Source organism: Capra hircus, chromosome 3 (assembly GCF_001704415.2).
Source record: "Capra hircus breed San Clemente chromosome 3, ASM170441v1, whole genome shotgun sequence".
Classification (NCBI taxonomy): Eukaryota; Metazoa; Chordata; class Mammalia; order Artiodactyla; family Bovidae; genus Capra; species Capra hircus.
In genome coordinates, this window is record NC_030810.1 from 442,963 (window position 1) to 456,281 (window position 13,319).

The 13,319-nt window shown below is 64.1% G+C and overlaps 1 protein-coding gene across 4 annotated transcripts; it reads right to left on the reverse strand.

Moving 5' to 3' along the window:
* On the reverse strand, positions 627 to 12,573 carry BOK (BOK, BCL2 family apoptosis regulator). Of its 4 annotated transcripts, none has more exons than XM_018039809.1 (5): positions 12,320 to 12,512; positions 11,565 to 11,816; positions 8,923 to 8,980; positions 2,040 to 2,224; positions 627 to 1,296 (listed from the first exon to the last, which is right to left on the reverse strand). In XM_018039809.1, the coding sequence occupies exons 2-5, from the start codon at positions 11,785 to 11,787 to the stop codon at positions 1,175 to 1,177; spliced, it is 588 nt and encodes a 195-aa protein (XP_017895298.1). In that variant the 5' UTR covers positions 11,788 to 11,816; positions 12,320 to 12,512; the 3' UTR covers positions 627 to 1,174. The 4 variants fall into 4 exon arrangements, with proteins under 4 accessions (XP_017895298.1, XP_017895297.1, XP_017895288.1 ...); XM_018039808.1 differs by having other exon boundaries at positions 8,923 to 9,051; XM_018039799.1 differs by having other exon boundaries at positions 627 to 1,300; positions 8,923 to 9,051.

Here is a 13,319-nt window from a genome sequence, read left to right on the forward strand (position 1 = left end):
CCAGTGACGGGAAGCCGGGCGCTGGGGGACCCTTCCTCTACCCCGTCCCACCCCCCCGACTTCCTGCCTTGGGCACCCATGAGACGCCCTCTCCCCACGGATGGAGCAGGCAGAGCTGGGAGGTGGTGCTGGCCCCCCATCCGCTCCGCAGGAAGGGAGCTGAGGAGAGTGGTCCCGGGGAGCCTGGGGCCAGGAGGTGGGCCCCGAGGGGGGCGCAGGGCTGCCCATGTGCACAGGAGCTGGCCTCTGGCTCTTCCCGCAGGAGGCGGGCCAGGCGGCCGGGGTAGCCGTCTGCTGCCCCCTGCCTGGTACAGAAAGGGAGCCAGGGCAGAGAGGCCACATGCAGCCGTGTGCCTGCGGCCGGGCCGCCCCCATCAGGGCCAGGACATTGCAGTGGGAGGGCGTGGGGAGGCACGGGCGGGGGAGGCTGGCCACCATGGAGGGCAGGGCTGCGTGCAGGCAGGCGCCAGCATGCGCACGTGCGTGTCCGCGTGGGCCCGGCAAGGCACAGGGCAGTGAGGCGGCCTCCCTGAGGGGCCCGGGGCGGCTCTGCCGTGCTGATCAGTCATGGCGGGGCTGCCGCCGTCCATCCCGGGAGGGGGCTGCAGGCAGGCAGACGGGCGCCCTCCACGGCCACTGCACTTTATTGGGGTCAGACACACACCATCGTCCTCATCCACGGGCTCTCACATCCATGGTTCCCTGCCACACGGGGACCCTGACACACGCGTGGGGCACACATTCCCCCGGAAGTGGGTCAGGAGTCACCGCAGCAGCATCACACTCGGTGTGCAGGGTCAGCCGGCCCCACGGCGCCTCAGGCTTCGGCCAAGCTAGAGGCGCCTCCCTTGAGGACCGAGGCCAGCTCCAGTCCTGATGTGGTCCCGACATGGATGGGGCTCCCACTTCCTGCTTCAGGGCCAGGACGCGGTGCAGCCTTCTGGCCCAGGAAGAACGGGGCGGGCGGGGCTTCCAGGGGCAGCGAGGCGGAAGGGTCGGCACTGAAGCCCAGCTCCAGGCCTGGGGGAGACCCTCACGCCTCTGTGCAGAGGGCCTGGGCTTTGGAGGAGGGGCTCAGGGCAGGGCCTCCAGCGTCCGCTCAGGGGCGGCTCCGAGGGTCTTCCCAGCTGGGGTGGGGCGGAGGGCCCCCTGGGCTCCTGCCTGAGCCAGCATCTCATCTCTCCGGCAACAGCATGAAGAAGGCAGCCTTCAGGAAGCGGCCAAAGCTGCAGAGCGCGGCCACCAGCCAGTGAGAGCGCAGGCCTGGGTCGGTGCTGACCACACACTTGAGCACATCTGTCTGGGAGGGGAGAGGGCACAGTCAGGCCTTGCGGGGCGCAGTCCCGCCCCATCTGAGGCGGCCACGCCACTTGACGGGGTGCCTGCAGTCCAGCTGGACGAAGGCCCGAGGTTGGACGTGAAGAGGCAGGAGCCTGCGCAGGGCGCTCCCCGTGTCCCCTTGCGGACGCCGTGGGGGACGACCCCTTAGAACAGGGGCCCCGCGGACAGCCACTCCTCACGTCCCTGTTTCTCCCTAGTCCTGCCAAGGAGCGCAGCCCCGGAGCCTGACCTCTGGCCGCGCGGGCAGTCAGCGTCCTGGCTGCCCCGGTGCCCAGCCCCGCCGGGCCCGAGGACAGGACAGGCAGGGGACGGAGCTGCCTGTGTCCCACCTGCCATGAGTCGCCCTGGCAGTCAGACCCTCCCTGCCCCCGCCGCCCTGCCTCCACCAGGGCCCCAACCCCAGCCCAGGGCTGGCCGCCGCCCCCATGGCCGGTGGGCTGCACACACCTCTGCCACCACCACTCTACAAAGAAGGCACCCCTCCCAGCAGCCCCCTGGCCAGGCCAGCGCTGGGCAGGTGACGGGGGATCCAGAGACAGAGGTGGGACATGGCTCTGACCCCCCAGTGGGCAGGGCAGCAGGCTTAGCTCTGGGGGGTGGGCACGCCCCGGGTCAGCCTTGAGGCAGGGATGCAGCCCCAGCCGCGACCCCCTCCCCTCCAGCCCGTTACCTCCCCCCTACCCCGCGGGGGCCCTCACCCATCCACCACGCCTCCGCAGCCAGGTTGCCAGCGTCTTCCGCACAAACTCCCCGAGACAGTCGACGAGGGCGTGCACCAGGGCGGGCTGGGCCTGCCGCACACAGTCCACGGCCAGCCCCGCGGCCACCGAGTACAGAGACACAACCTTGCCCCATGTGATGCCTGCAGCGAGAGAGAGGGACACTGGCCACCACAGGCCACCAAGACCCCGCTTAAGGCCAGCCCTCAGCGCCACCTGAAAGGGACGAGCCTCCCGGAGCCATGCGCCCACCACCCCAAAGGTGACTGGGGTCAGCACCCAGGGCTAGCCTTGACCACCAGCTCCCAGTCAGACAGGGAGCTACGTCACCTGGTTGCCGTGCAAGTCCCGGCCACCACCTGCTCAGGTCAGCTCTGCCAGCCCCATGGGCCATTCCTAGGTGTCCTAAGCTTCTGTTCCACACCTGCACACCTGGGCCAGAGCCTGGCGAGGACCCAGCCCACCTCCGCTGGAGAAAAGCAGTTCGGCAAAGAGGGACCTGAGCTGGTCAACGGGGCTCAGGGACCTGGTGCTGGAGGCACTGAACAGCAAGCAGCTTTGAGCTGCACCTGCCCCAGCCTGGTTGTCCCCGGAACAGAGCGGGGCGCTCGCCATGGAAAGAAGCTAAGGCCCAGCAGGAAGGGCCATCCCCAGGCACCAAGCTGCTGAGGGCAGAACTAAGACGGAGCCTCCCTGGGGGAAGGACAGACGCGTGCCAACCTGGGGACGAACGCCTGTCAGCCATAAAAAGCTCCTTAACACAGAAAGAGGTTCTGTACATCAAGGGGGAAAAAAAGATCCGCCGGAGACGGGAATGGCTACCCACTCCAGTATTCTTGTCTGGGAAATTCAAACAGAGGAGGCTGGCGGTCTACACTCCATGGGGTCCCAAAGAGTCAGACATGACGGAGCAGCTAACACTTTCACTTTCAACATTTTCCAAAGAAATAGGAACACAAATTATGAATAGCTGATTCACAAAATAAAAAACACTAACAACACGATAGACATAGTCGATAAAGCAGAAGTAGACGTTTTTCTGGAACTCTCTTGCTTTTTCGATGATCCAATAGATGTTGGCAACTTGATCTCTGGTTCCTCTGCCTTTTCTAAATCCAGCTTGAACATCTGGAAGTTCACTGTTCACATACTGTTGAAGCCTGGCTTGGAGAATTTTGAGCATTACTTTGCTAGCCTGTGAGATGAGTGTAATTGTTCAGTAGTTTGAACAGCCTTTGGCATGGCCTTTCTTTGGGATTGGAATGAAAACTGACCTTTTCCAGTCCTGTGGCCACTGAGAAATCTGTATGCAGGTCAAGAAGCAACAGTTAGAACTGGACATGGAACAACAGATTGGTTCCAAATTGGGAAAGGAGTACGTCAAGGCTGAATATTGTCACCCTGCTTATTTAACTTACATGCAGAATATATCATGCGAAATGCTGGGCTGGATGAAGAACAAGATTGCCAGCAGAAATATCAATAACCTCAGCTATGCAGATGAAAGCACCCTTATGGCAGAAAGCAAAGAACTAAAGAGCCTCTTGATGAAAGTGAAAGAGGAAAGTGAAAAAGTTGGCTTAAAACTCAGCTTTCAGAAAACTAAGATCATGGCATCTGGTCCCATCACTTCATGGCAAATAGATGGGGAAACAGTGGAAACAGTGAAAGACTTTTCTTGGGCTCCAAAATCACTGCAGATGGTGACTGCAGCCATGAAATTGAAAGACACTTGCTCCTTGGAAGAAAAGCTATGACCAACCTTGACAGCATATTAAAAAGCAGAGACATTACTTTGCCAACTAAGTTCCATCTAGTGAAAACTATAGTTTTTCAAGTACTCATGTGTGGATGTGAAAGGTGGACTATAAAGAAAGCTGACTGCCAAAGAATTGATGCTTTTGAACTGTGGTGTTGGAGAAGACTCTTGAGAGTCCCTTGAAATGCAAGGAGATCCAACCAGTCAATCCTAAAGGAAATCATTCCTGAATATTCATTGGAGGGACTGATGCTGAAGCTGAAGCTCCAATTACTTTGGCAACCTAATGGAAAGAGCTGACTCATTGGAAAAGACCCTGCTCCTGAGAAAGATTGAAGGTGGGAGGAGAAGGAGATGACAGAGGATGAGATGGTTGGATGGCATCACCGGCTCAATGGACATGAGTTTTAGCAAACTCACGGCACACGAGCCCCGGACTGAGCGACTGAACTGCACTGAACTGCATACACTAGACATGTGAAAACCGCTAACCCTCACTGATACTCAAAGAAGCGCCAATTAAAACGAGGTGTAAAGGGTCGTCTACCAGGCTGAAAGTTCAGAGTGGCAATGCGCGGACCCAGGGAACTGTGCAGCCTGGCCCCCGTGATGGGAAGGACAGCTCCGGGCACCTGCCATCACCGCTGAGAGGACACCCCCTGGGGGCCGGGCCCTGGTCTGGCAGGAACAGCACAGGCGGGAAGAGCAGGCCCCGGACCCCTGTTGCCGGGGACAGTCGGTCACAGGGGCACAAGTGAGCCAAATGAACGCTTGCTCACAGTCACCAAGAGGCGGAAAGGGCGAGACGGGAAGATACAGGAGTGGAAGAGCGTGAGGTGGGTCCCCTGCACAACAGAAGGCCATCTGGCCTCCAGAGGCTGGAGCGCTGATGGGGCCAGGGCCACGCCTGCTGAGACAACACGTCCCTGAAGGATGCAGACTCGAGTGTGAGTCCATCCCTGACGTGGCGGGGCCAGCCGGGCCGTGAGACGGCGGGCAGAGCGGTGGGCCCCGGGGCCGGCAGGGACAGCTTAGAGGGCCTGGGTAGCAGTGGCTGCGCAGCCCTGCGGGTGGACCGATGCCACCGGGTCGCACACTCTAGACGCTTAACTGGGGCTTCTCGCAGGGTTCAGTGACCCAGACGCCAAGGTCCCAGCGCAGGCCCAGGTGTCGGGGAGCTCGACCACACGCACCCCGTGGTGAGGTCAAACAATGAACGAAACGGTTAATCAGACACCACATGAATTTCACCTCAATTAAACGAAAATGTAAAAACCCCATGGACCGGGCCGTGTCGCACCCCAGGCCCACCTGTTGCTTTGACTCCCACCCCCTTCCAAGCAGGTCAACGTCTGAAGCCCCCGTGCCGGCCCCTGGCCCCCAGGACTCACTCCGCCAGCCTTAGCACCGCCCGCAGTGCTGCCCACCCTCAGGGCTCTGCTCACAGGCCCCCTCCAGGGGGCACCCAGGCCGCGGGGGCACCACGTCCTGGGGATGGCGCCATCACGCCGTGCTCCCCGTTCACCAGCTGCTCACGGCACACGAGCCCGGGCAGGCCCTCCCGGACTTGGCACCCCAGGTGGACATGTGGGCTCCACGCGACCGCCACATTGGACCTGGAGAGAAAAGCTCTGGTCTGGGAGCTGCCAGCAGGCTGGTCTCCCACATGGGTCCTGGGTATGTCCTATTTTCTCTGAGCTCTTAGCGTTGTTTTTTATGGAGATAGGGTCTCGCTACCGGGCTTCCCTGGTGGCTCAGGTGGTAAAGAACCCACCAGCCACGTGGGAGACCTGGGTTGGATCCCTGGGTCGGGAAGATCCCCTGGAGGAGGAAACGGCAACCCACTCCAGTATTCTTGCCTGAAGAACCCCATGGACAGAGGAGCCTGGCAGGCTGCAGTCCATCGGGTCAAAAAGAGGTGGACACAACCAAGCAACTAGGCACACAGCAGTCTCAGTACCGTCAATTCATCCTTCTGAAGCGTGAGATCCAAAAATCTCAAAAAGAAGACCCAGATGGGACTTCCCTGGTGGTCCAATGGTCAAGACTTCACTTTCAGCACAAAGAAAAGAGTGAGATCCAGTGTTCTTAGCATGTTGACAATGTTCCACAACCACCACCGCTGCTGAATTCCAGGCATTTTTACTCCAAATCCCTGTCCCCATGAGAACAGCGTCCCTGTCACCCCACCTCCTGGCACTCTCTCCTCTACTCGCCTCTGTGGAGGACCTGTTCTGGACATTTCACATGAATCAAATCACTCAGTAGGTCCCATTTTGTGTCTGACTCCAGCCAGGGAGCAAAACGTTTTCCAGGTTCCTCATATCATCCTGTGCATCACCACCGCGCTCGTTACGACGGAGCAAGGCTCCATCGCGTGGACCGACCGCCCACCAGGAGACGAGCCTGGGCGGGGGTCCCTCTGCTGCTGGCGGAGGGTCTGAAGGCTCATGGACACACCCTCATATGGACATGTGGCTTCCCTTCTCAGGGCGAACCCCAGGGCATGGAGCTGCAGGGTCAGGTGGGGACGCCATCGGTCACCCCACTGAAGACGCTGACAGGAGGTCCACCGCGGCGGCTCTGCCTCCTGCGTGCTGGGCTCCAACGGCCTGCCTCCACCCCCAAGGGGTGCGAGCTGGAGCCTCGTGGCTGGGCGTGCATTTCCCTGACGACTGACGAAGGTCAGCGACCTCTCACGGACATCTCAGAAGAGATGACTATTCAGCTCCTTTGCGCATGTTTAAATGAGGCTGCCTTTTCAGCACAGATTTCTGAGTGTTTCTTTCATGTGTTTTTTGATCTTTCCATGGTAAAATACTTTCTTCTTGTAATGAAAAGTAAAAAAATGAAAATACTTGCCAACTTTATGTTTTCCCACGTAAGGGAACCGAGAAGCCCCTTCAGCCAAGACGCAGTGTGGGGGGCTCAGCAGCATCAGGGTGCCGGCACGTGGGGGGCACCCAAGCCCTACCCTGCAGTCCTCGAGCCGCCCACCCCACCGGCCACAGCCACAGAGGAGAGGGGCTGGCCCAGGAGGGTGACGGGGACGCGGGTCCAGCCCCTGGGTCAGCAGGTCAGGCCCCGCTGCGGTTCTGAGGCCGCAGGGGTTCTGGGGTCCAGAGAGGTCGAGAAACTGCCTGCAATACACACAGCGATGAGAGCGCAGGTGGACATGGGGGCTGCCGCGAGGAGGGGGCAGAGCCCGGCCCGGGGTGGGTGTGCCGGCAGCCGGCGGGGGGGGGCGGCGGGGGCGGAGGGAGCTTGGGCGGTTTCAGCCCGGGCCCCAGGAGCCACTGCCGCCACACGCCCGCGCTCTGTCCGCAGGACACGCCTCCCTCCTGGCCTCCCCGGCCCTCCTGGAACCCACAGCCTTTCTGGGCTCGCCTCTGGTCGCCGGCCCTGAGTGGTCTGGGCAGGCAGGGCTGGACGCTCCGGCCGGGCCCCCACCCTCCCGCCACCGCCCTGGGCCCTGGCCCGCGCCTGCCCGGCCGCATTCCCAGAAATGACCCTTCCTTTTAAAGCCAGCCCTCGGCTCATAAACCAGCTGCCCGCCCGACAGCTCGGAGACACACACAGGCGGCCACCCACACGCCGGCGTCAGGCAGGGACGGCCCGGGGGATGGAGGGGAGCCCAGTATGGCGGGCAGCCCTGGGTGCCCGCCGTGCCCCTTCCTGGCTGGCCCCTCCAGCCGCCTTCTCCACCAGGCCAGCCTGGATGCCCCCGAGCCCCACCCGAGGGCACCCTGGTCTCTCCTCACCCCTCGGGGTCCTGCCGTGGTGCGCTGACCCTATGAGGCTGGCCCACAGCTGGCGGGCCCGAGTCCTGCACCTTCAGTGCCGGCCTGCCCGCCAGGGGTCGGGAGGCCCCTCAGAGGGGGACACGGGAAGGCAACACTCTGAGGGTGGGGTCAGCAGACCGGGCCTCTGACGGGCCTGCAGCCCCGCCATCTGGCCCCATCTTCAGTGGGTGAGCGGAGGGCCCCTCTCAGGGCAGGGATGGTGGTCCTGGCGCCTCTGCCCCGAAGCCCTTTGGAGCTAAGCACGCCTCGGCTGGGCAAAAGCAAGGAGAGCACCAGGCCCCACCACCAGCCAGCTAAGGGCTCGAGGCCTCCCGGCTGCCTGGGGCCCTCCTCTGCAGCAGGTTGTGGCCCCAAAGCCCCAGGGGGAAGGGGGCTCTCCCCACTCTCAATGCTGCCTGGCCACTCACACCTGTCCTCCAGCCAGGATGCAGCCCGGAGCACTCAGCTGTGGGCCCGCATGGACCCCTCCCCGAGGCTGGGACCACCATCCGTGCCTCAGGGTCCCCGGCCGATGCGGCTCCAGGCGCCGGGGGGCACGCCAGGTCGTCCAAGGAGAAGGTGCTGTCCCGGGTGGGGCTCTGCTCCTGGACACCTGGCAACGCCTGGCACCTGCTCCGTACCAGGACCCGGGACCGCGGTGGCTGCACCGAGCTGGGCACCGGGTCACAGGTGGACCACAGGGAGCCCACGGGCTTCCCAGGAGGGGACGTGGGGATGGGGGGGAGATGCTGGGGACGAGTCCGGGGGTCTCCCGCGAGCCTGGAAGCAGGTGTGTGGACAAGAGCAGCAGGAGGTGCTCTCAGGTGAGGAAGGGAGGGAAGGAGGTGACAGGGATAGATGTCACCCACCGCCAGGGCCCAGAGGGAGGCTCTGGGAAACCCACAGGGGCTGTGGGCCAGCCAGGTGACCCAGGTGAGGCACCCCCACTGCAGAGAGCCACTCCTGTGGCGGGGGTGGGGGGACCGGCTGGCAATGTGCCTCTGCCCAGCAGACTCCGGTGCAGCAACCCCGTGACTTTTCAGGTTCCAGGAGCCTGGCAGCGCCCACTCAGGCTGCCAGGGAGTGGGCATCGCACTGCGAGAAGCCCAGGTGAGCAGCAGTGCCAGCTGGCGGCCTGACACACGCCGCCAGCCAGGACTTCCAGCCAGTGCAGCCCCAGAACCCTGCGAGGGGCCCACCGCCCTCGGACCCAGGAAGGTTCCCTGACAAGCCCACCTGCGCTGCAGCCCCGGCCCCGACAACTCCCAGGCCCCAGGCCCCGCTGGCACCGAGGGTCCCCGGCCTGGACACGAAGCCTCACCTGCAGAGAAGATCTGGGTCGCCACAGCCAGGAAGGCGTCGGTCACCACGGTCTCCGACTGCAAGGAGAGGTTCAGCTGGCGGGCCACGTTGCGGTAGACGCTGGGCCGGATCAGCTCCAGCTCGTCCGCTGCTCAGGCACAGGGGTGGGTCAGAGGGGTCCCATGGGCCGGGGGCCAGCCCACAGCCGCAGCAGGGGCCCTGACCCCAGCCTGATCCCTGACCCCCGACCTGTCCCATGCCCACCCACTTGACACCACCCCCAGGGTCCCCAGGGACAAGGCTAGGGAGGTGTGGGCACCCCAGACCTGCCTGAGGGCTGTCCTTCTGACAAGTCAGCCACGCCCCCCCCCCCTCCCCGGGGCAGAGCCGGCTGGGCCGGTGCGGCGGGAATCCCGGGCGTGCCTGCTCAGTGACTCACAGCACACACCAAGCTGCCCGGGCGGGCAGGCAGCCAGCCCCAACGTGGGCAGGGTGGGGGCCAGCGACCCCACACAGGTGGGGAACCCGAGGCTGCCTCGGGGAGGGGCAGCCTCGCCAGGCCCAGCATCATTCAGGAAACCAGAGACCCAGCCACTGCCCGGAGGCGCCAGGCCTGGGCTCCTGGTGCCCAGCAGGGATGCCCGTCAGTGGAGGAACGCCCTCGCAGGGCCCCGTCTACACCATGTCCGCAGGGACGCGCCGGAACCCCTCTCGGCCCACGCACTGGGTGTCCCCCAGCCCGGCCGCCTCTCCAGCCAAAGCAAACAGGGAAATGCTTCCCACTGGAGGTCCCGGTGATAAGGGCGACGCGTCAGCCCTGGAGCCAGCTGCACTCCATCCAATTCAGGAAGATCTGAAGCCAGAGCGGGACTGAGGCTGGTGGGGCCACGGGGGCAGTGGCATGGAAACTCCCAGGGCGGGCCTGGCCAGCCGTTCCCACGCACAGACCCGGGGGGCGACCGGGGGCTGGCCCCAAGAGACCAGGCGCGGGGGCGCGCCCCCGCCTCTTCCTGTTTGCTGCTGCTCTCAGAGCGGGGCATCTGTGCGGGGAGGGGCTGGAGGTGCTGGGGGCAAGGGACGGCTCCAGGCCGTGACAAGAGGCGGTGGGGGCGGGGGGGGCTCACGTGGAGCAGCTCACAAGGGCCACACATTGGGAGTCCAAGCGACCTCCCTCTGGGGGCCCCTCGGCCGCCTGACAGATGCTGAGCCCAGGGACTGGCCGTGAAAGCAGCTTGGGGAGGGCCCTGAGGCCTGGCCCTTCGGAGGGCCAGCGTGGGGCACTTGGCTGGACTCTGCTCCCCCAGTCCAGGCCGGAAGCATCCCAGGCTCCCTGGATCCGAGGTCACAGTTCGGAAGGGACAGTGATTAGCGGAGCCCACAGCGGGGCTTTCCAGACAAGTTCAAACAACAGGGACCCTGGCCTAAGGCCCTGTTCCAGGCAAGGCCGTGGAGCTGGGGGCCAGCAGGGCTGCAGGGCAGGCCAGGACAAAGGAAGCACTTCCTCCCGGCCACCGCAGGGGCCTCTCAGCAGCCCGAGATACCGAATTCCCCAGGGCCCTCTGGAACGCTCAGCCCAGGCTTGTCCCTACAGCCCAGCTGGAAGAAACGGTTTGGGCCCTGGCCTCAGGGGAGCACACACAGTCTGGACCTTCAGCTAAAACCTCAAGCCTCGCGTGCTCCCCAAGACCCAGGCGGGCAGCACCCTCCTGCAGCCCTCAGCTGCACACCACCACTCCTGGGCAGACCAGGTCTGCACAGCCTTGCCCCCAGGGTCCGCAGAACACAAAGGCCCACCCGAGAAGAGGCGGGCGTCCCTTTCCACAGGGCGCTGCCTCCAACCCAGGGTCCTGGGCCAGTCTCTCAACCCACTCTGCCTGGAGAGCCACCCAGTCAGGGTGCCAGCTGAGCCCCACACCCCTCAGTGCACACTCCCCACGTGGAAGGTCACACCGCGCGGTGTAGAACTGGGCAACCTTAGTCCCCGCGGCGAGATGGGTTGAATGAGTCAGCTGAAAGGGTCCCTCCCTCTCTGCGGTACTTGGAGAAGATGGAGCCAGTTAAGCCGATGACCCACCCACGCCTACACAGCAAGCTGTGCAGGCGGGGTTCGCAGCGGCCCAGCCTCGCACCATCTCTGCTCTCCTAGGCGCTAATTTCCGCAGGAGCCGGCGGAGGCCTCCAAACCCAGAGAAAAGAGCAGCCCACGCAGGACTGCAGCCAGTAACTGTGAGGACCTATTTTCCAAAACAAACATCAGGACACGTGGTCCGACAAAGGATTTTTGTGCCCAGCTGAGTACAAGGGTCACTCTGGAAATTTAGCCACGAAAACATCATTCCTCCCGGAGTTTTCTATTCTTTATGGCCAGGATGTGTGCAATCTGGGCTCAGCAGGCAGATGGGAGGTCTGGCGGGAGCACAGGCCAGCTGACTGGGGAGCTAGGAGAGGGGGGTGCTGGAGGGAACCCCCGCCCGCCTTGCGCGATAGATTCCTCAGGGCACCAGGACCAGTCCCCTCCCTGCCCCGGAGGGAAGACAGAGGCCCGGCCACCCGCTGGGCTGCCAGTGCAAGGACAGCTGTACCCGAGGCGCTGCGTGTCCGCCGGACCGGCTGGAAGGGGCATCCTGGGGACCCCGCCGGCCGGCCGGCGCCCGCACTCACCCAGGCGCAGCAGCACGGCGCACACCTCCGCCAGGCGGCCGCCGGGGACCGGCGCGGCGCGCTCGGGCGCGCTCCAGGAGAGGCCAGCGCGTAGCAGCCGCGCGTGCACGAACTCGCGGCCGAGCGCCTTGGCCTGGGCCACCAGCTCCTTGTCGGTGGGCGAGCGGTCAAAGGCGTCCATGATCTCGGCGGCGAGGACCGAGGAGCGCCGCAGCACCTCCATGGCGGGGACGAGGGCGGGGGACGCCGCACCTGCGGGCAGACGGCGCTCAGACGGGCCCACCCTGTCGCCCCGGCCGGGCTGCGAAGGGGAAGGCCGGCCGCGCGGAGGGCGGGCAGTGGGGCGCGGGGAGGGGGCGCGGCGCGCGCCGGGGCGCACCGGGAGGCCGGGCGGGGCTGGGCTCCGGGGCAGGGCTCCGGCCGGCTGCGGGTGAGCGCTCCGGTTGGTGCTCCAGATCTTTAAAAGCGCGGAGTCACATTCTTTCAGATGCCAAGCTCAACCACAAGGATCCTCGCGGCCGCCGAGGATAGGAGGGACCGCGGCGAAATGGCGATGTGCTCCGGGGCCGCCGCACCCGCGCGCGAAGACTAGTGCGCGGGCGACGGAGGCGTGGGCACGGCCCGACCTGCGCCCAGCCGGCGGCCGCCGGGACCCCGGCCCAGCCCCGCGTCCTGGGCCGCCCGCCTCCGCGCCTCGCGATCCTCGGTGCCTGTTCCCGGCCTCGCCGTCCCCATGGCTCCGCCCGCCCGCTCACCTCTCCCGCCGCATGTCTCGGGCGCGGGGTGGGGGGGACGACTGCTGGCTTCAGGACCTGCGAGCCGCCGCCCCCGCCGCTCGGGATCCTTCCATTCAAACCGGCGAGGCCGCGCGCCCCGCCCCGGTGCCCGCCCAGTCTACGCCGAGCCGGCTGGAGCGCCGAGTGCGCGGGGCCTCGGGCCCTCCCGGGGCTCTGGCGGCGCCGTCGGGGGCGAGGGGAGCTTGGGTAGCACTGCGCGACTCTCCTCCGGCTAGAGGCGAGGCTTGGGGCTTTGCCTTCTAAGGGAAAGGCAACCCCGGGGCGGAGCCGCGGCCGGAGCTTCCCCGCCGCCTCCCCGCTTAAGGAGGACCGGGCTAGTTCCCAGGGCGCGCTCTGGGAGGGCCTGGGGGCGGGAGCTGTCCCCGCCCGGCCCGGTGAGCAGGACCTAGCGCGGGCCCCAGCCGCGTGGGCTCGCACCCGGCTCCATTAGCTTATTGATTTCTAGAGAGCCTCTATATATTCCGGGAGCTGTGTCCCTGGCCTTGCGCGTGGCTGGGCATCGTACCGACAGACGCACATTTGTGCGCGCTTTGACTGGAGTTAATGCCATTCTCCTCTGCCATCTTTGGTGCTGCTATGTTGAACAGTTTTCTCCATGACATCCAATTTATCACTTTTCTCACCTTCAGTGATTTTTCATTAGGACATTCTCCCCTGTTTTAGAAGCTTAATTGTTTTAGCATTCACATTTATTTCTGTGATGGATTGCAGATTAATTCTTGTGAATATTGTGGTAGGGGTCAGAGCTCCTCTTTTCCATATGGATGTCCAGTGGACCATCACTGTTTATTGCAAAGACCATGCTCTTCCCACTGATGTGGAGAGCAGTCGGCAGGATAAACCAAGCAACAGTGTGCGTGAGGCTCTGTTCTGGGTGCTTTTCTGTCCCCCTGTCCCATTTCTCTCTCTTGGTATGTGGGTTCTTATTTCCCAGGTCAGGGATCGAACCCACACTGTG

What these genes read in the sequence shown, in the direction of transcription:
- BOK (XM_018039799.1), bottom strand. Translation starts at nt 11,787, where the DNA reads ATGGAGGTGCTGCGGCGCTCCTCGGTCCTCGCCGCCGAGATCATGGAC. An exon ending in GACCCAGATCTTCTCTGCAG is followed by an intron (nt 2,225 to 8,922) that starts GTGAGGCTTCGT and finishes TGTGGTGGCCAG; the next exon opens with TGTCCCTCTCTCTCGCTGCA. An exon ending in TGCGGAGGCGTGGTGGATGG is followed by an intron (nt 1,301 to 2,039) that starts GTGAGGGCCCCC and finishes CTCCCCTCCCAG; the next exon opens with ACAGATGTGCTCAAGTGTGT.